Below are 22,787 nucleotides of genomic sequence, written 5' to 3'. Positions count from 1 at the left end.
TATTGTGATATCAGGTTATGTAAATAAAACTGAATGTTGGATGGGGTGTTATATTAAGAATCCCAATGCTTTCTAGAGTAACATATTCACCCAAGCCCTGGACATCTGATTTTGTCGTGTGTCAGGAACTGTTACATGTCTGTGAGTTTTAGGTTTGGTATGGTCTCCACAGGTATGGTGCTGACAGTATACTGACAGAATTATTTTAAATAATTTATTGTGACAGTGTCAAGAAGGAAAATGGGCAGTCATGCTTCGGAGATTAAAGATGCACTATGTAGTTTTGAGGAAGGCATTGTTTTTCTATGTCTTAACAAACTAAATAAAACAAACTGTCTTGCTTTTCATGACTGAATAAACAAAGTGATCTTAAAGGGCAACACAATTTCATACTGTTTTACTTATACCCATATTTGGCCAACCCCACCGTCTTTCTAGCTTCAAGTGTTCTGTGAGCTTATTTTCCTCTTAGAACAGCTTGTTTATTCACTTATGAGAAAATAGAGATATTCCTAAGTTTGAATAATTACCTGATTAATGTTGTAAATTTTAAAATTCTGACTTGGAATTTTCTCTCTGCGTAGTGCCTCTTTAAAAGGCCAATCAAACATTGTGTACCAGTACAGGAGGACTTTAAGTGTATAAAAGGAGAGCACTGCAGAGGAGGAGTCTACTCCAACAGCAGATATGGGATCAAGCAGGAGGATGTGCAGGACTCAGCTCCGGCTGTTGGCCTTCCTGGTCCTTTCCTCTCTTACTTTTCTGGCTGATGGTTCCCCATTGTAAGTAGACCTGCAATAACTTTTCACACTGTTCCTCCAATATGTCCTCGAAGAGTCAGAGGAGATTAAAGGGTAAAGACAAGAAAGAGACAGAAAGAGGTGAATGTGTACCTTCTGCCTGCAGGAAGGGGGTCAGCTGCACCATGACGAAAGACTTCTGTGTATATTACAGTAAGCCCAAATATTAGATCTGAGGTCGATGAATAACTTTGTTGAACTTGAACTACTCACTCAACCTGTGCCATGCAACTGACATGTTGTAACAGCAGTGTTACATGTTTAATCTTTTCAATTAAACAACATGTTATTACTTTATGAACTAATATTCTAGGTTTTGTTGCTTTTAACTCAACATCATTGACCTGCTATACAAACCACCAGTGGACTATTGCCCTGTCAGTGTCTGTCATACGTCGTCAATAACGCCAGAATTCCAATGACATACTATATGGAAGCATGAGGTTGATTCTCACTTACATATCCAGTTAATGTTGGGAGATTTTTTACTTTCACAGTAAAATTAAAAGTTAATGAGAATCTTGAAATCCCGCTGAATATGCACCAGTTAGCCACAACATCAAAAAAAGGGACAAGTGAGGTTAAAAACATTGATCGTTTCGTTATAATGCAATGCTCTGCAGGGAAGCCTTGGGTCCTGGCAGCCATTGTAAATGTTACTTTGAAATATAACATGCACCAAAGTGACGCTGCAGACCAAGTACACCCCTTCAGGGCAGCAACATTCTCGATGGTCCAGCTTGGTTTGTAAGTTAAACATCTGGTTGGCCAATTTGAACCTTTTAGCCGGCCAACTTTAGCCTACGAGCCCAACTCTTGGCATATGAGCCCTGCTATAATTTACATTATGAACATCTACTAACAAAGTGAAACAGCTGATCTGCTGGATCTCAACTAATCAGCCGTTTAAATGTTATATACTCCCTAAACTCTTGGTGGGGGCGGGCCACTCAGATAAACTGTTACCGTAAATTGTCCTTAATGTTGCTTTGACTTTGCACTGTGTGGCATTAGGTCAGACACATCAAACAGAGACGGGAATAATGATGAAATGGTTTATTGATCCATCTCTGGTCCATGCTGCAGCAAACAACTGTTGTTAAATAAGTAAATATTTGTGTCAGTGTTCCTCAGCCTGCCAGCGAGTCTGCGCATCCTAAACAGCACGAGGTTATTACAGTGCAGTGACTGTATTCACAGTTCTCTTCTCGCTGCTTTACAGGAAGCTGATGTCTGCCCCCAATGTGCTGCGGGTAGGAACACCAGCAAACATCTTTGTGGAGTGTCAAGACTGCACTGATGACAGCGACATCAGAGTTGATGTCATTGTAATGAGCTATCCAACCAAATCGAAGAGGCTGGCGTCCACGTCTGTGAATCTCACCAGTGCAAAACATTTTCAGGGCTTTGGACAAATTAGGGTAATGTAGAAATACTGAAATATGTTACTGTTACTTGGTTTTAAAGAAAATATTATATTTAAAGTAATATTAGTTTTTCTTTAAGCATCAAGTTTTTTATAATGACCACAAACAAACAAAGATCTTGAATTTTGTACATGATACAGCCCATCCTGCTCTTTACATGTTGCTTTCGTCTCTGCATGTGGTTTCAGATCCCTGCCGGCGACTTCAGTAACGAGCCTAACATGAAGCAGTTTGTGTATCTGCAAGCTCGGTTTCCAGACACAGAGCTGGAACAACTTGTCTTAGTGTCCTTCCAGTCAGCGTACATCTACATCCAGACTGACAAGACCCTCTACACCCCCAGCAGCACAGGTGAGGATGGAATTAACCAGTTCTATTTCCCAAGTGAATGACAGTGCTGTCAAAATGCATAAAGGTCAGTTACATGAGTAGAGTAAACACCCTCTCCTTTGGCACTTAACAGGAGAGTTCATGTCTTTCTTTCAGTTCATTACAGGATGTTTGCAGTGACGCCTGGCATGGAGCCTGTGGAGAGGGCTAATGAGACTGATACTGCTATTGCCATTGATATCGTGGTATTGTGTTTCATCTTCACGCACATATTTTGAATTAAATAATAGGGTAAATTTACACACATTTCACATATAAGTCTCTTCCATGCCTCAAAATTACTTGTTTTTGAAGCATGGTCAAAAAGGGCAGCAGAAGTGCCCTCTTGGATGTCCCCGTGGTAGATGAAACATGATAAAGTGCCCATTTAGGTGCCCTTCCTGCATGCTGGTGCCCCACTGTATAGTACTGATGCCTTTTCTTTATTTTTTTCCACCCCAGCCCTCAGATATCCTAAGTCAGTGTTGCCAGATTGTGTAGCTTTTCACCCAATTGGAGTGCTTTGTTTATGCGACACTAAAAGCACTTCATGCACCATCTGATTCCTGCCAATGAAAAGTTACACTTAATTCCACTCTGCACTCTGAGGAGTATGATTTAGAGTGACAGAGCACTGTGGCCAGTTGGCTCAGCTTAATGCACAGAGTCATGACTGATGACCATCAAGACCATATTTAATGTCACGTTAATACAGCTAGGTTAAAACTCTTTTCCTAATCGCCACTCAGTCCTAGCTGTGTGAGTGAAAGTTAGTGTTCCACACATATCTAAAGGGTTTCGTGTCAGTCTCTACTACTACTATGTAGTTGTGTGTCAATCAAGGAGCTGATTGGACTCACAGATGGTAGTTAAAAGAGGACTGGAGGATTTGCTCAAAAAAGTAGTAGCATTAACTGTTGTAAAGTTGTACCTTATTTTCAGACCCCTGAAGGCATCATTTTACCTCGTGATCAAGTGATTCTAAAATCAGGGATGCACTCTGGAGACTACAGACTCACCGAAATTGTCAGGTAAGTTTTTGTGAAAGTTGTACGTTTGAGCCTCTGTTTAGTAGAGAATATCCCTTGTTTGCATCTATCGTTGAATTTTTTTGTTTTGTACTAGCAAGATTTGAAGTGGGCAGTTTTGTCCTCATCAGCTTTTATTGTCCACATTAGCACATACTCAAACTGCTTCTGATTCTGGTGCTATGTTATGACAAAATTTTAACCCAAGACCTAAAATGTAAAGTACACTATAAACTGAGGCTAATAGCATAGAACAATGTTCATTAAGGTATGAAGGAATTAATAATAATAAGTACAAGCAATATCTACAGTGTGTGTGTGCGTGTGTGTGTGTGCGTGTGTGTGTGTGTGTGTACAGTATCGGACTGTGGAAGGTAGTGGCAAGGTTTCACAGCAAACCAGAGCAGAGCTTTTCTGCAGAGTTCGAGGTCAAAGAATACGGTGAGTCAGAGCAGAGAACCTCGCAATCTGTGTCACTTGTACTGATTTTTTGCAGATTGAACACACAATAAAATGCATTCAATTTTTCAGTGCTGCCCAGCTTTGAGGTTAAACTGACACATGAAGAACCCTTCTTCTACGTGGACAATCAAAAGTTCAACATCAGCATCAGAGCCACGTAGGTGAAGCATTTTGTTCCTCGGATTAAGAGATCAGGTCGAGGTTTATTTTAAGTTTTGGTGGCTTTCTTCCATTTGATCTATGTGTTTTCTTTTTCTTTCGCTTTTTTTTTTTTTTTCTCTGTTACATTTTCACCACGCCCATTTTCTAACTTCTTTTTTTAGCCTATTGTAAATTGTCAATGTCCTTGTGGTTTCAGATATCTATTTGGTGAAGAGGTGGAAGGGACGGCCTACGGGGTATTTGGGGTTATGCATGGAGGTCAAAAGAAGAGTCTTCCCAGCTCTCTTCAGAGAGTGCCAGTGAGTACATACTTGCACATATACTTGTTTGTGTTTTTCTCGCTCATTCTCTTCAGTTAGCAAAAACAAACACAAACCTCCACTTGTTTTAGAGTTTACTAAAGTAGATTAAGTAAAGCATTTATAAATGATGTCATGTTAGATCAACAGGGGTAAAGGAGTGGTCACGCTGAAGAAAGAGCACATTATGCACAGCTTCCCAAACATCCACGACCTGCTGGGGAGCTCCATATTTGTAGCAGTTGGAGTACTGACAGAGAGCGGTAAGGAAGAGACAATGTGCCAGAGAGTTGTTGCCTAATGTGAGGCCCCACAAAGGGCAGCAAGAATAATAATTAGTTTGGGTGTATATTTGCATATATCTTTGCACAGGTAGTGAAATGGTGGAGGCGGAGTTAAGAGGTATAAAGATTGTCCAATCACCCTACACCATCCACTTCAAGAGAACATCCAAATATTTCAAACCAGGAATGTCCTTCGATGTTGCGGTAAGTGTGCAGCTGCATGTAATCACAATAAAGGACTATATCCTGACAAATGAAATACAATATATTTAGTTTTAATAACATACATAAATACAATAAAAGACATTTCTACAATGCTACATGTCATTTTTATGGATGTTGGCACTTAAAACAAAACATGATCTGACAAAAGGAAACTTTGGCATTTAAACACATTTATCCCAAAAACATTTTATTGGCACTGAAATTAATATTCATGCTAAAAAAAAACTTAAATGAAAAAATAGCACATGTGCATGAAGAATTATTTGATTATATAGTCTTTTTTTCAGCACCAATTATTCAACACCGACAGTTTTATTCTTTTTTTTTTTATATAAATTTTTTTTCATTGACAGAAGTTTTGAGTTTCAATGCTCTTTCACTACTTTGCTTAGGAATGTAAGTGGAGGTGGCAAAGACGGGCTGTGTGGGCACCTACCACACACCTATAGTTATGTTTTGAATGACATATTTTGTGTATTCAGTAAAAGTCACTGTCCTGAGTCCTAATTGTATATGTACCTTAATTATAATGCAGATCTCTTCAAACACAAAATTAGAACTTTGAATCTAAAGATTCGGTAATCAGTATTAAGTCTAGCGGGTAACAACTCAGTACAATGGCTCACTTTACCTAAAGGCAAACAAAGAATAACTAATGATTCAGTAATTAGTATTTAGTGTATCATTGGGTGGTTAATAGGTAATCAAGAACAACCTTTACAAGAAACTGGACAGAATGTCAATTCACAGATATTAATGCACTACTTATTACTTAATGATTCATAATATATTTTCCAGTCTGTTCAAATCCTGCCCAAGTTTTACCCTGACATTTACAAACAGATTTTTTTATATTTTCATAAAACCAGATGAAAGATTGTCCTAAAATGTCCTTTATGGGATAGTTGGATGTTGTGGACTGGTTATTTGCAGGTTGAAGTTTTGAATCCTGATGGCAGTCCAGCACAAGGTGTAGGAGTGTTGGTGGATCCAGGTGACGTGCAGGGCGTCACTGCAGAAAATGGCATGGCGCGGCTTTTCATCAATACAGAGAAAAATCCTATGCCAATGACAGTCACGGTAAGTGCTGAGAAGTGCTCAGATTATATTCCTTGATTTACATCGTGTGTGTTAGCACATTTAGAAAATGTGGGCAACAGGTATTTACTGGATTGTCAACAGGCCAGAGTGCACAAGTTGGCTTGAGCGCACTAAAAATTGGACCTCCCAGGTTATCGGGATAACTGCCTTTAAATGACTTTATCCAACTCCTTTTAAGGTGAACTGGTTTGGATTCCTCTTAATGTGAACATCACAACTGCCAGCCAATAATGTCCCTTTCAGTCTGAGACATCAAGCCAATGGGGCAGTGGTGTAGCTGACTGATGTTATGAATAGTAACTTCTCATGCACATTATCTCATGCAGCGTATGCTAACCTCTGTGTTACATTGCAGGCAAAGACCAATGATCCCCGAATTTCACCTGAAAGACAAGCATCAGCCAACATGACAGCCATCCCATATAGCACGAAGAGTAACAGTTACATCCACATAGGTACTGAAATAACTCCTGGATGGTGGTGGCAGTGCTCTCGAAATACCATGCACAGCATTTTCAATGTCTATTACTCATGCTGATAATTCAAATGTTGTTATTGCAGCTGTGGATTCAGCTGAAGTGGTATTAGGAGAAAATTTGAAAATTAACCTCAACCTGAACAAGCAGGAAAATACAGAAAATGACATCACGTACCTGGTGAGACATTTTGCACTCGTGAATGCGTGCATTTGATTGAATGTTCATGTTGCTTTCAGCAACCTATGCTGCACAGTATGTAAGCATTTTAGATTTGCACTAATGTGTAAATCTTTGTCCCCAGATCCTGAGCAGAGGTCAGCTGGTGATGTATGGCCGTTACAAAGCAAAAGGTCAAGTACTGATATCAGTGATGGGAACCGTTACCAAAAACATGCTGCCATCATTTCGCATCATAGCCTACTACCATACAAATGACAATGAAGTGGTATCAGACTCTGTTTGGGTGGATGCAAAGGACTCCTGCATGGGCTCGGTAAGCCACACAACACTGATACGGCCGAGTTTAGGTGGGCAAACAATACACCCATGCACAATGGGATTCATTTTATCTGCAACTGTTTTATCTCTCACAAATACGAGTATGCCTCCTCCTTTAGTTGAAACTGGAATCATCAAGATCTAGTTCATCCTATGAGCCTCGCAAGATGTTTGGTCTGAAGGTCACTGGAGATCCAGGAGCCACAGTGGGACTGGTCGCAGTTGACAAAGGCGTCTATGTCCTCAACAACAAGCACCATCTCAACCAGAAAAAGGTGACTGCTTTATCTTTGAAAATATTTGACAGGGGCCTTAGCTCCTCATTTGAACTTCTGAGTAAGTCAATATTATTTGGTTCTAACTGCATGCAAGCGTCTGATGCAAACGAAGCATTGTATCCAGTGTCCCCATAAAATCTGTGAAATCTGTGAAATTTTTTTTTACAATAAAGCAAACAGCCAGATGGTGTGTGTGCAAGCCTCTTAGGTGCGCTCCAGCAGTTACACAAATAGCACTACACCGCAGGTTATATCAGATATGTAATTTAAATGGACAGTCATTTGTATATTTACTGGATTTGTATAATGTTTTCATCCATCCACTTTCAAATTTTGCCTCTTACTCACCCATGCATATTCACAGCAATAGCGGCAGACCAGAGGTTGTATATATATATATATATATATATATATATATATATATATATATATATATATATATATTATATGTATATATGTATATAACAAATATATAACTAAAATAAAAGTAGTTGAAGTATCAAAGTCTCTAAGTGAGCACTCTGTTGCTTTTTGTTGTTGTGTCATAGATGTGACAAGAATCCTGCTTGCAGCTTGATATGACGATTGCAGTGCATTTATTTTGTTGTTCTTACCTCTGAATTTTGAGGAAACGTCTCTTCAAAATTCCTATGCTTCGTCTCATAATGCCGTTTCAAACTGGAAATCTTCATCACAACTATAGTCTCCTGGCATATCAAGCAAATGGCTGGTTGGAGGGAGAATGAATGCACATTTTCACTGTCCACTTTTCTTTTAGCAGTGAACTTGGAACACGCCGTTTTCATGCAATCTACAATCTACAGCCGACAAAATGTGAATGTGCGAACTGCTCTAAAAACGAAAGTGAAAGTTAAAAAATTGCGCTCGCAGCAGTGAGCGACCCAGTAACACGTTGTCCATGTATCGTTGGCATGGAGACAAGTCATGGTATACACGTGCCGACCCAACCAAAACACATGGTGAAGGAATAATAGTTTGGGGGCCATAAATAGGAGACTGGTGGGCCGGATGCGGATTGAACCACTGACTCTGGGATTAATGGATACCATGTTTTAACCTCCACATGTGTTTTAGCCTTGTTCCTTGTCTGTTTGTATTTTCATGTGTGAATTACCTCCACTTTGCTCAGGTATGGGACATGGTCGAGACATACGACACCGGCTGCACACCAGGTGGAGGGAAGGATGGTATAAGTGTGTTCTCCGATGCTGGGCTGTTGTTCCAGTCCAACATAGCTTCTGGGACTACGTACCGACAAGGTGATGATACATCAGTCTCCAGTCTCATTCTTTTCCCTCCTCCTGCAAAGCCTGTGTTAAACTGAGGCAGGGAAAGCACATGATAACAAATACAGCTGCGAATGGCTGCTTTAGTCAAATATGCTTTAGTCCCTGTATACACCCTTCTCAGGCTTTAATATTGTACATGTGAAATATCACTAGTTATGTATGAATATGTTTCTTTCTTTCCAGGGAAACTCTGCTTAGATTAACAGCATATAGTTTTGTATTTCTCTTAATATTATGCATGTCTGTTGAGTTGTCTCACCCACCATGCATTTCCGTGTTGGGCTCAACAGTCGACCATGGGATCACTACATCAGCTGTTTTTGCTCCCAACTTTCTTGTTAATGGTGTCAAAAATCACTCCATCAGTAAAGTTTTTGTGAAATAAAAAACCCTACAGCATGCATCCTACCAACTAATTAACTTTTATTTTAAGAGTCTTCCACCAGCTATACCAGAAATCAAGTCTAGGTCTAAACATGTTGGGCTCTGTTGAAGATCTAGTATTGTTGCGTTTCCAGAATTGAATTGCCCGGCCCCCAGCAGGAGCAGGAAGAAACGATCCACTCCATTAAGGGATGTCACCGGCAGCTTAGGTAAGAGGCACAGCTCTAAACTAGCCAATAACCTGCTGACCGTCCAACCATCTTCTGCCACACAGTCCTCTTATTTTCCCATATTTGATCTTATGACTTGAGTTTGGCTGAATTTGACTGATATAACAGAAGAATTTTTATATGTGTATATAAATCCCTATCATAAATGAACATTAAAATGTAACTACTTTTTAACTATTTAGGTGACTTAAGCCTTTGATTGAGCAGCTTTTTTTTCATGATAATCTGCAACACTGCTCTTACGTCACCCTTTTTCCCCACAACCCTCTTTCTTTCCAGCGAGTCAATATGAAGACCAACTCCAGCGTGATTGTTGTTTGGATGGCATAAGGGACGTTCCTGTTTCATACACATGTGAGATGCGCAGCGAGTACATTGGGGATGGTGAAGCCTGTGTCGAGGCCTTCCTGCACTGCTGCAAGGAGATGGAAAGCCAGCGAGCTGAAAGGAAGGAGGATAGCCTCCAACTGGCTCGAAGTAAGAGACAGACACAAGGGATTACACGGTTACTGTCCGTGGTCATACTGCTAATTAGGATACAATAAAATGGTAACAATTTTGATGATGGTTTAGGTGAAGAGGATGACAGTTACATGGACACCAGTGAAATTGTTTCTCGTACCAAGTTCCCTGAAAGTTGGCTGTGGACAGAAATCAAACTGCCTCCTTGCCCTAGAGACAGACAAGACTGGTGAGTCAACAGAAATATTCACATCAAAATTGACAGTACACAAAATGTACCATTTACCATACACTTACCATTTTCCATTTTTCATTCTTCCATTTCAGTGACACCACATCAATGCAGAAAGATTTTCCTCTGCAAGATTCAATCACAACCTGGCAGTTCATTGGCATTAGTCTGTCAAGAACTCACGGTGAGGATTCAGTGATGAAGATCCATCTCGTGTTTTAGTTGTTGTTGTGGTGGTGATTTCCTTTAGTCTGTCCCTCAAGGAGCTATACCACTCTCTTAGCTATGTTGTTTCTTTCCTGTTCTCTTTCAAGGTATCTGTGTGGCCGAACCATTAGAGGTAATTGTGAAAAAGGACTTCTTCATTGATCTCAGGATGCCCTACTCAGCTGTCCGAGGAGAGCAGATAGAAGTTAAAACAGTCCTCCACAACATCAGCCCTGATCCTGCCACAGTAAGTCTGGACAGGACTGTACTTTTCATGAACCAATCTAGGGAAGCATTCTAAGGAAATACTAACAAACCTCTCTCACATGATAATGTGACCCTTCATAGAATATTTGTTTAGGCTCTGTTCTTCGTAAGTACTGGAGCTGGTTACTTATTTAAGACACATGTGGTATTATAGTTGCTCTATGTGTAATGCAAAAAGAGGTCATGAAATTGTTATCTTCGACTTGTCTTCAAGGTGCTTGTGGAGTTGACTGAGACTGCACATGTGTGCAGCTCAGCTTCTAAGCGTGGGAAATATGTCCAGCAAGTTAAGGTTGAAAGGCAAAGTACACGAGCTGTACCCTTTGTAATTATTCCCACAAAGGAAGGGGAATACCAAATTGAGGTCAAAGCAGCTGTGCGAGACTCATATCTCAGTGATGGAGTCATGAAGACGCTGCGGGTGGTGGTAAGAGCAACACACCCCACATTGTGGGTTCAGAGCTTTTCTTCTATTTTCCACATCTATATCATAAAGTTTAAAAACTTTTTAAATACATATTAATTACACAATATGTACACATATACATAATACACTGCTACAATTCAAAGAAGTAAAAACATAACACACCTTCTCAGAAATAACTGTGATTCCTGATGTCCCGCCTAACTGTTGTTTTTCCAGCCTGAAGGCATACTGATTAAACATCCCCAGACTGTAACTCTTACCCCGACAAAAAAGGGTTTCGGTGAGTTTACTCGTTAAGCAGCTGAAGCATGAAAAAAACATAACAATGCTGTAATCTCTTCTGTTATTTTTCATTTACAGACCATTAATTACATACTAGTAGTTTTACCAATAATTTTGAAAGTGTAAATAATCTGAAGAAGTCCCACCAGTAACTGACTACCCTCCGAAACTGGAGATAAAGCTATCCTTTCATAACATATTGTTTTTCAGTACTATTTACCAATCTAGCCTAGGCCGCAAGAGCTTACATATGAGACAATGTTCAGCGACTTTTCTGGAGGACAAAAACACAGCTCCCACCCTTGATTTTACTTCTTCTTGGGCTCTTAATCAAAATGTTGCAATGTTCATTTATTATTTGTAAATTAAACCTAAATCTCTTTCTAACTTTTAGATGGCAAACATGTAGAAATTATCAATAGTAGAATCCCTGTGCAAGATTTTGTTCCAAACACACCTACGAGCACACAGATCTCCGTGATGGGTAAGATATGTAGATGGTATGGTGTGTGGTAAAGTGCCTGTAGTATTAACCAATCAGCCATAACATCATAACCACTGACAGGGGAATGACATTGATTATCTCATTACGATGACACATGTCAGGGGTAATGAACTGAGTGACTTTGACTAGGGCCAAACTGCATGCCTTTTTGGGTGTTTCCTGTCTGCAGTGATTAGTACTGGCCAGACGTTGTCCAAGGAAGGACAACTGACAACTGAAGGCAACAGGGTCATGGGCACCCAAGGCACATTGATGTGTTTGGTGGAATGAATGCTATGCCGTATCACAGCTTGCTCGTTCCTTGAGTGCCCACACTGAACCCTCTCCACAGCTGAAAGCAGCTACAATTGGCATGTGAGCATCAGAATTTTACCACAGAACAGTGGAAGAAAGTTGTCTGTGGGGTGTGTGTGCATCACTTACCTGCAGGAAGAGATGGAACCAGAATGCACTACGGGAAGAAGGCAAGCCGGCACAGGCAATTGCCCAAAGTTGCCCAAAGTATCACTTTGGGCAACAGTCTGCTGGGAAACCTTGGGTCCTGCCATTCACATGGATCTTAATTTGACTCATTCCACCTCCGTAAACAATGTTGCTGACCAAGCACACCCCCTCATAAAAACAATATTCCCTAATGGCTGTGCCACACTGCAAAAATGGTTCAGGAATGGTTTGAGGAACACGATGAGTTCAAGGTGCTGGCCTGGCCCTTAAGTTCCCCAGATCTCAATCTGATCGAGCATCTGGGAGATGTGCTGGATAAACAAGTCCAATCCATCGAAGCCCCACCTCGCAATTCACAGGCCTTAAATAATCTGCTGCTGATGTCTTGGTGCCAGATACCAGAGCACACCTTCAAAGTCCATGTCTTGACAGGTCAAAGCCGTTCTGGTGGCAAAAGGGGAACCTACAAAATATTAGTCTGGTGGTTAGAATGTTATGGCTGATCTGTGTCTGGTGAAATTGTTTCTGTTGTTCCTCCTTCTTCTTAGTGGCAATCTATGACCTCACTTTTTGTCTAAATGTTTGCAGGAAAAGAGCATGAAAGTATTGTGAGGAATAGCATAAATGGAAAATCAATGGATCAGCTGATCAAACAGCCTTCAGGCTGCGGAGAGGAGAACATGATCCGCATGACTCTGCCTCTCATTGCAATCATGTATTTGGACCAAACTAACCAGTGGGAACCTGAAGTCATTGCAAAACGTGCTGAAGGCCTTGAACACATCAAGACCGGTAAGGTGATACAAATGTATCTACTAGCACAGATAGCATGATTGTCCTTCCCTCTCACTGAAGTTACATAACAATAGATAAAATTCAGTAAAGGTTGTATGTTTGTTTTATGTAGGTTACAGCAATGAGCTTAACTACCAAAAAAATGACGGGTCTTTTGCTGGATATACTGATCAACAAAGCAGCACCTGGTGAGGCCTGCAAGCACGCATAAACTCATGTCAATCCTGATCATGGGTATATTTCATGCGCAATGAAGGAAATTATTATAACAGCCTCTCCTCTCCTCTCAAAGGCTGACAGCTTATGTTGCCAAGGTGTTTGCCATGGCCAACAGTCTGGTGGCAGTGGAAAGGAACGTCGTCTGTAACGCTGTCAAGTTTCTGATTCTCCACACACAGCAACCTAATGGCATGTTTAATGAAGCTGGAAAGGTGTACCACAGAGAGATGATGGTGCGTGCACTGATTTCATTAACACAAGTCTTCAACTTGAGGCAAAACAAAAAATAAAATCCCAATTACATGTCATTGACTCTCATCTTGTATGAATAAAAGCGTGATATTTATCATAGTAATCATATTGACTGTATTGACATGTTTGCTCTTGTCCATGTGCATGTGTAGGGTGATGTGAATGGCACAGATTCAGACGCCTCCATGACGGCCTTCTGCCTCATTGCCATACAGGAGTCACGCACACTATGTGCTGCCACCGTCAGTGTGAGTAGCTCACCTCCAAACATGTTTGATTTCAGGTTCCCCCACCTCTTTTACCTCTTCATTTACTGACCATACACCACAGTTAGAACTGTAACTAATGATGTTGTCCCACAGTTAAATAATATGACATTAATATATAACATTCAATAAAGCGATCTGTTTAAAGGTGCAATATGCAAGAATTGGCCACTTGTCGAATTAATTCTCAAACTAAATAAGGGACTTCATTTGCTGCTGCTAACTGTTGCTGCCGTTTGCTAGCTAGCTAAGTTAGCTGCACAGCTAGTGGGCCAGACTGGGAGCTTGGAGCAGTGCGGGAGTGTTGGTGCTCACACTGCTCATACAGGAGTTTTGGACTGGGACAGTTACAGCTGGTTGGCATGCTGACTTCAGTATATACAGTACAGTACGTTAACGTCATAATGTCAAAACTATTATTTCTTGACATTCTGTCTGTAACTGTTTTCTGAATATCAACAAACAGATATTTTTGACAACAATAATCTGATTCAGACTCAATGCTGTCACTGAGTGTTAATATGCTTGTGTTAGGCCTTTGATATCCTGGTTGACCTGTATTTTCTACCCCGTATTTTTACCAGGAGCTACAGCAGATAACATTACTGTACTTTCAGTGATTTTACTGTATGTTACTATTGATCTGTTCTAACCTGATTCTCCTTCTCATTCCTTTTCGTCTCCTGTCCAGAGTCTTTCAGACAGTGTAGACAAAGCGGCAGCCTACCTGGAGAAGCGTCTTCCCAGCCTCACCAACCCATATGCTGTGGCCATGACATCATACGCCCTGGCCAATGAAAACAAACTGAACCAGGAGATCCTCTTGAAGTTTGCTTCCCGAGGTTTCTTCCTACAGCAAAACTCACATACATGTTCACATGAAAGGGATGATAAATAAGACTAAAATATAGAAACTGGCCATGTACATAGTTTGTTCTCTGCAGTACATACAGGCTCTTGGCTTGCCATGAGTGCAGTATAGTAATACAAAAATGTATCTGTTTTGGTCAGACTTGTCCCACTGGCAGGTTCCTAAGGGACGTGTTTACACACTGGAGGCCACAGCTTACGCTCTTCTTGCTCTGGTGAAGGCCCAGGTGAGCATGTCCCAGTTACCTCTATCTGAATGTCAGCAGCCTCAAAAACATTCAGTAGAGACATCGTTCATGGTGCCAGACTAAAGGGTAGGCGGTTTGTGAGGACAGGCATTTTACCGACCACAGGGTTTTTTTTCCATTAAAGCTGACCATCTTAGTTATATTGATCATTAAAACAATGTTTCCCATTTTGCCAGTGTCACTTTACACACACTGAAATGCACCTTGTACAATAAAGTACTCTATCAGAGAGAGAATGGTCATGAGCTGGCACAGCCGTGTTGTTGTGTTGGCTGGTTTGCATCGTAGTGGGCCTCACGCTCATGTTGGGTTGGAATAACCACCAGAGTCTCCGTTATAATGGCTCCCTCTCTTTTTCTCTCATGTATAAAAGTCGCTCTGACACCATCATGATGACTAAAATCTGTCCACAGACAGACATTTAGAAAAACCTGGCAAACTACTTAAACCTGCTTATACTGGTAGTTCCCTACCTTTTGAGGCACAGTTCTCTATGCTACAAAATGTGTCTCTGGGACCATATCTTGCCATGATACACATACACACAGTAATTGATAATTTTTAAAATTGATAAAGCAGACATGATGGTTTTGTTATGTATTGCTTGTACAAGTCAAATTGCATCGTGCCAAGATATAACACATTTTTCTCTCTTTTCACTATAATAATAATTTTAAAAAATGCCTTTCCGTGAATCAAGGCATTTGATGACGCCAGACCGATTGTCAGATGGTTCAACAAACAGCTGAGAGAGGACGGAGGATACGGATCAACTCAGGTAACGCAGACCTCTCATTTTCCATCTTTTCACCTGCTCTCACTGCTCAAATATTTTGTAGGCAGTCTGACCTGAAACCATTGATTCCTTTTCTCAGCCATACTTCTCTTCTTTATTCTCTAACACGCATCATTTTTGTGCTTTATTATTATTATTTATGTAAATAAAACTGCACTTTATCCTCTTGCACCACATGTTCCACTTCACTACACAATACCTCAGTATTTAATTTTATTTCATAGCTACTTAAACATTTTATCATACATAGTACTTTATTGTTTCTTATTGTTACTATATTTGCTCTTATATTTTGATTGTATTTGTACCTGATTGTCCTACTGCTATGATGACCTCTCTATCTCTTGATCCCTAGGCTACTATAATGGTGTACCAGGCTGTAGCTGAGTTCTGGACAAGTCCGAAAGGGCCAGAGTACGATCTGAATGTGGACATCTTGTTGCCAGGCAGGTCAAAGCCTACCAAGTACAGCTTTAACAGGGATAACCTCTATGCCACAAGAACATCTAAAGTGAGCACACACACACACACCCACACACACACACACACACGCACACACACACACAAAATGGCTCATTAATGCTTTCCTGTTGTTTCTTCTGTTGACCTGTGTTTACATGTGTATTTGTGTGTTTGTGTGTGCGCGCGTGCGTGTGTGTGTGTGTGTGTGTGTGTGTGGGCATGTTTAAATTCACACAGATCAATAATATAAACCAGAGAGTGAAAGTGACTGCCATGGGCAAAGGTGAAGTAACAGTGACAGTAAGTAAACATCTGTTGTTTATCGATGTGTCCTTTTCTGAATCTCAGACATAGACCTTATGGGAGTGGATGGGAGTTTGGCAGTTTTTGCTGAATCCATCTTGGCTGTTTGGAGCTTAAAGTGACCATATTAGGAGGAAATGTGGAGCTGGTGAGGAGTGAGGGGTGGGATCTGACTGAGATCACAGTGCAATCAACACTGGCTAGCAGCCATGTAGGGTCAGGTACCATTAGTTCTAGCTAGCAGTGTTTGGAGTAACGTGCTACAAAAATAATGCTTGACATTAATGTATTATTTTAAGCACTAACAGAGTAATATAACACATTTCAAATAGGCTTTGCAGCAAACGCGATGGAAAAAGGTGGTGACTCCCCTCCCTTGGAAAAGCTACAAAGATATGTATTAGAAAGTCCTAATTTATTTCCACTCGTCAATAATTTATATTCCTTTAGTCCCCAAGGGTCCCAAAATCAAAAGAATCAAATCTAAGATATATAATAAGAATCAAATATATCAAATATGTTTTCACAGATTTAATCTATGTTGTGAATATTGTCCTGTGAGTGCATCGCTCACTTAGTCCATCGACATAACTTCTTTCAACGGATACGTACTGTCTGTACTTCCTGCTTGGTGTTTTTGTTGTTGTTGTTGTTGTTGTTGTTGTTGTTGTTGTTGTTGTGTTCCCACCTTATGCTGTTTAGATTTCAACATTTAGTTTTTTTCAGTTGCATATGGGTGGGTAGCTGGGTCAGGTGCAATGTCCCGTCTGACAGACTAATGGCAGAACAGAAGATAAATGGCGATAAACAATACATTTGGAATGGCGGCAAAAAGGTTTTATAGGTTATACAGACCAGGTTAGTAGCAAGCAATATTACACACTTTCATTTCATAATGCCTACTCATAGTTTTGTGGTTATTTTGGTGAAAGTAACACAAAAGAAGTGCAATCGGTAAAGCATTCCTCTACACAGACAGTTACATTGTAAAGTAACTCATTACTTTCAAATTATACTTATACATTAAATTATACACTGACTAATAATAGGTAATGCATTACATTTTGGAAGTAACTTGCCCAACACTGATAGCAAGATGGCTTGGTGAGCAAGGTGCATTGCTAATTCATGTTGATGGTGATATTGACTGGAAAGCTACTTTGGCTTACAACAAAATATAGTTACCAGAAAAAAAGAACAGTTGACTCGTCGGGGTGTCTTTAGTAGAAAAGAAGGCTGAATGAGATGTTTGCATCTAACTTTCATGACCTGAAAACACATTGTGAAAGGTTTCTACAGGAAATCAGGGATAATACCAGACCTTTAAGGTCATGTCTATTTGAATGTACAAAGTGCCGTGGATGCACGTTGCTATGCCTCTGTCCTGATTTACAGATCAGCCTACAGCAGACCCTGCTTTATTGTTTACTTCGCTCTAATTGGGACCATAATTGAATAAATCAACATCATGCCGTATTGAAGAACACTTGAAACCAGCAATCTGCTGTAGATCATAAACTCATTAGGGAAACTGTTGACTGTGGTAATACATCAAGTGAGAAGTCTGGTTCTTGTGAGCTTACATTAAATCAGAACTCTTCGTTTAACAACCAGTTGAGTCTCCCCCTGTTGGCCTCCAGAAAGAAGGCAGGCTTTAGGCACTTCTGCATTGTCTTCACTTTTCATTCATTCAATACTACGTCCACTTCTTTTTTTAAAGTATCTTATCTCAGATGAGGCTTGAGACTTCTTTTTACCATGTGTGATGACTTTGTCGTAGAGATGCCCACTGGCTTTTTAAATAACAAGATGCACTTTTATCCACGTGACAGATGGTGTCGCTGTATTATGCTCTGCCCAAAGAAAAGGACAGCGACTGTCAGAAGTTTAACTTGTCAGTGGAGGCTATCCCAGGTAAATTGTTTTGTCGTTTTATCTATAGGTTTTGGTCAGCTCTGTGAAGGTTTTTTGCTGTCTGTCCAATCTTTTTTTCAGGTTTTCTTTCATGGGAAAAGATTTTGCGCTCATGTAATATTTTGTTCCTGCAGAGAAAATAGATGATGATGAGAAGATATACAGGCTGAAAATATTGGTTTTGTAAGTACATCGAAGAAGTCACATGGACAAAAATGACATTAGAATATCTTCATACAGATTTTTTTTTTAACCAGCATCATTCCACCACTCCTCCTTTCAGTGTCTGATTCTTAATTTAATTTCTATTGTTTGCTTTACATTTTACCATTGTAATCACCATGTGTCCCTGATTTCCTCATGATTTATGACCATTTTCACAACATTTTTTCTTAAATCAGTTTTGCACAGTAAAAATAATGTTGATTTAAGGTTCACTTTTGACCCTGGAAACAGCAGCTCACAAAGCAGTCTCACCACAGCAAACTGTTTTGTCAACAAATTTGAAGTTGAACTTGAAACATTTGTTTCAGAGCAGTCAATAATATATAGCCTCATCGTGGTTATGTCTCTTAATATTTGATGATGGCCGTTTCTTCCCTAAGTCAATTATTCTGTCAATTTTTTTGCATAGGTATAAGGACAAGAAACGCGATGCAGCCATGTCAGTCTTGGATGTTGGTTTGTTAACTGGCTTCACCGTTAACACAAACGACCTGAGCTTAGTACGACACACACACGCACACAAACACACACACTTTTTTGTCCAAACATTAAAACACATTTTTGAGCTTGTGTGTTTCTATTTAGCTATCCAAGGGACGTGCCCGCACTATTTCAAAATATAACATGGTCACCGCTGACTCAGAAAGAGGATCTGTCATCATCTACCTGGACAAGGTGAGACATCAGTGTCTGCTTCCTATATATTTGTCCTCTCTGCCGTGTTCCCTCCCTCTTTATCTTACCTTTTATTCACACCTCTCTGTAGGTCTCTCACACTCGACCAGAGGAGATCTCATTTAGGATCCATCAGAAGCTGAATGTGGGCGTCTTACAACCAGCTGCTGTGTCGGTCTATGAGCACAACGACGGTCAACACAGTAACCGTGAGTGTCAGAGATATTCAGAGACAAAACGCATGCTGGCTCTGTCTGTGACACACAAACACATGCACGTCTGGCAGGGTTGATAAAATGACATTACATTTTCCAGATACACAGTGTACATTTTCAAATGTGCTACAATCATCCGGATATCTGTCTTTGTAATTGCAGAGACACGTTGTATGAAATTCTACCATCCAGAGAGGAGAGCTGGTCAGCTCCTGCGGCTCTGCAGAGGGGATGTATGCATATGTGCTGAAGGTAAACAGGATGACGTCTAACTGATGACATAATCTAACTTCTCTTCACATAAATTTGTTACAGCAGAGCACCTAATGGAAGCTACTGTAAGCAGCATTTAGCGCTTACCCTGATGAAATGCTGTGGCCTGTTTGTAATAATGAATTCAACAGGTGGCAAATTCTTACATTTTGCACCTTGGTGAGGGAGATGGTCATGTAGCATAATTAATTCCTATGTGATCACTGTTGTAGAGTTTTTGGTCAGAAACTCATGATCTTTTACCTTCTGCTCATGTAGTAAATGAGAAAATACATTATCTGGTATCCCCGCACAATTTATCCAATCAAAAAAGAAGGAGTCGTGGACGTGTGGTGACGTAGAGAGGAGGGAGGGCAGCGCTGATTTCAAAACTGGCAAGAAGTTAGATGAAACGGGGGCATAATGCTTACAAGTGCTTATTTAATCACACCATCTGTTTTGCATTTATCTTGTGCCTATTGTGTACTTCCAGAGAACTGCAGTATGCAGAAGAAGGGCAACATAAGCAATGCTGAACGCACAGCTAAGGTCTGTGAGACTGAACTGAACAGCAGAATAGATTTCGGTAAGTGTTTGTGTTTGTGTCAGACTGTGAGTGACAAATTGAGAGAATCAGTAAGAGAGGGAGCAAATGAGCAAACAGCTTCTTGTCCGTCCCCAGCGTACAAAGTGAGACTGGAAGAGTTTACAGACGGCTTGTCCACTGATATTTACACAATGCGGGTCATGGAAGTCATCAAGGAAGGTGGGTAGTTATTTCTCTTGAAATGTTTGAACTGCCAAATGTGTATTTTCCCTCAGAGAGGTGAAACACCACATATTTTTCCCTTTCTGAATTGTTTGGCCACCATGAACCCCACTTTCACCACTTTACCACTTGCCCCCGAGGAGTACGTTTGGCTAGCCTTATTCTTCCCATCTTGCCATACATTTGTCTGTCTACCAATGGCTGGACTGCCGTCCCTCTGCTCCTAAAACTCAGCAGTTAGAAAATACACTGTTATCATAACTGCTGAAAAAGATGGCAGCTACAAAAGAGTTACATGAAATGGAAAAAAACAGTGCTTAATAAACCATAGTTTTCCTTGAAGCACATTCTCATCTTACAATATACAGGAAATGATGTGGGTCCTCTGGGTAAACTGCGCACATTCCTCAGTAATCCACACTGCAGAGCGGCTTTAGATCTGGGAAAGGGGAAAACCTACCTCATCATGGGTGATTCCGAGAGACGAACAGACGAACAGAGTCAGACGTGAGTTTGCTTTGTTTGTGTGTGTGTCTGCTTTGCTCATCACCGTTTCACATGTTGTGGTGAAGATGATTTTTCTGGTCATCCCCGGAGACCTAATGTGTTTTTCCCCTTTTCCCTCCTCAGGTATGAGTATGTACTCGGAGAGAGAACCTGGGTCGAATACTGGCCCTCAGAAGCTGAGTGTAAAAGTCCGAAACACAAGCTTACCTGTTCAGGCATGGTGGAGATGGTTGAGAAGTACACGCAACACGGATGTGAGCAATAGAGAAACTGATGGAAATAAAATGTTATTTTCAAATAGTTTTTGTTTTGAATTATTCTTTAACACTTGACATTACAGTCCACAATTCACAGACACAACATTGTGCAAAAGGGGCATCAGGTGCTAACGGCTGCTGGGAATTTGTGCATGGGGCATGCAATCAGCCACTTAAACTATCAATCAGTTGAACTGAAAGGTTGTTTTAATGACAGCATGTCATGCAGGCAATAGTTCTGAGGCAATAGAGACAGAAAAAAAATAATTTCAAAGAGTTTATCAGCTTAAATTATTGACACCTGAAATGAACTGCATATTCCAAATGTCATGAGCAGGGCTTGCATTGTAGAGTCATTAAGGAGGGAACGTTGCTGCAACAGTAGTGAGCTAAGGTGGGCAAAACACAACATTTCAGGATATCTTTGTATTTGGTATGCCCCCCTTTTGTTTTAATGGCAGCGTGCACTTGTGCTTGTATGTACTCCACAAGTTTATATAAAACCTGATGACTCAATACATCGAGGTTCCCTGAGTGAAAGCTCCTCCCAAAGTCACCTACAATCCAATATAAATCATTTTATAGATTATTTTTCAAATCAAGAAAGTAGCAGTTTGTCGTAATTCAAGTAAAATATCGTCCGATTTTGTGTTAAAGGCTCCACACAACTCCAACTTGGCGCAGAAAAGGTTCTAAAGGATATGTATAATGAAAAGCACAATAAATCTGGCCATACTGACAATTGCAGTTATGTGAAAGGGTAGTTTGTCAGTTTTGTGAGCTGCAAACAAATAGGAGTTACGGGCTTTGGTGAGCGTTCAACAAGATGATGTCACTAATGCAAATGTTGGCTGTGTAGTCTTTATAACTGTGGTTTTCACAGCCTTATATTTCACTATTTTATGACAAACCAAAAAAAAATTGGATAATTATCCTGTAAACTGACAAACATCATACGACTATTTAAATGGGAATTGAACATGTTTTGTTTCTCAACATTTTTCTGAAATAAGGTCCCATGAGAGAAACTGGAAGGGGCCTGGCTTTGGTACTATATAGTGTTTTCTTCAGCTGACAGATGTATCTGCTGCAGTACTAGCAGACCAGAGAACAGCTTCAATCCTCAGGCTGTTTGACTCCTCAGTTCATCATTAACACTTGATTTTGTAAAATATGAAGCTGTGAACTGAAATGAACCTTGTATCAACCCACCTACTCACCATTATAAAATTTAAAACACTTTTCTTTTTTAAAATCCATTTCCACTCCAGCTTAGTTTTTATCATACTGGACAGAATGCTAGTCTTGATCATGACAAAATTTGAATTTACTCATACACAAACAAAATAACCCTTTTAGCTCTTAATATCACAATTTGTTGAAACCACCATCCTCAACACCTTGCACACCATTTTTTTCTTTTAAACGCCATACATATTTTAATTTAAGAAAAAGTCCAACATCCTTATAAGGAGAACCCACAAAATGTACAGTCAAATAAGCTTACCATCTCAAGTTACAGTCCAAATTTGGTTTTTGCAGAGGTCCATAAATTACCTTAGTGAATTCATCACTGCCGAGTGTATTAAAAAAATCACAA

The 22,787-nt window shown here is 40.2% G+C and overlaps 1 protein-coding gene across 1 annotated transcript; it reads left to right on the top strand.

The window, feature by feature from the left end:
• The first annotated feature begins 674 nt into the window (after positions 1–674).
• Positions 675–21,230, top strand: LOC119019512 (complement C3-like). The gene is made up of 43 exons (XM_037098191.1): positions 675–782; positions 2,023–2,221; positions 2,416–2,578; positions 2,714–2,802; positions 3,539–3,627; positions 3,983–4,065; positions 4,156–4,243; positions 4,445–4,547; positions 4,690–4,810; positions 4,920–5,035; positions 5,990–6,136; positions 6,513–6,612; positions 6,719–6,813; positions 6,938–7,129; positions 7,254–7,409; positions 8,563–8,692; positions 9,241–9,315; positions 9,616–9,813; positions 9,910–10,027; positions 10,126–10,214; positions 10,345–10,484; positions 10,719–10,931; positions 11,148–11,211; positions 11,608–11,697; positions 12,751–12,954; positions 13,070–13,145; positions 13,250–13,409; positions 13,581–13,676; positions 14,386–14,536; positions 14,706–14,791; positions 15,513–15,590; positions 15,964–16,119; positions 16,308–16,370; positions 18,206–18,287; positions 18,422–18,470; positions 18,922–19,012; positions 19,098–19,187; positions 19,279–19,396; positions 19,565–19,654; positions 20,148–20,240; positions 20,337–20,420; positions 20,792–20,930; positions 21,054–21,230. The coding sequence occupies exons 1-43, from the start codon at positions 688–690 to the stop codon at positions 21,193–21,195; spliced, it is 5,001 nt and encodes a 1,666-aa protein (XP_036954086.1). The 5' UTR covers positions 675–687; the 3' UTR covers positions 21,196–21,230.
• The last annotated feature ends 1,557 nt before the right edge of the window (positions 21,231–22,787 follow it).

This window comes from Acanthopagrus latus, chromosome 1 (assembly GCF_904848185.1).
Source record: "Acanthopagrus latus isolate v.2019 chromosome 1, fAcaLat1.1, whole genome shotgun sequence".
Taxonomy (NCBI): domain Eukaryota; kingdom Metazoa; phylum Chordata; class Actinopteri; order Spariformes; family Sparidae; genus Acanthopagrus; species Acanthopagrus latus.
This window is presented reverse-complemented; position numbering and strand designations above follow the sequence as displayed.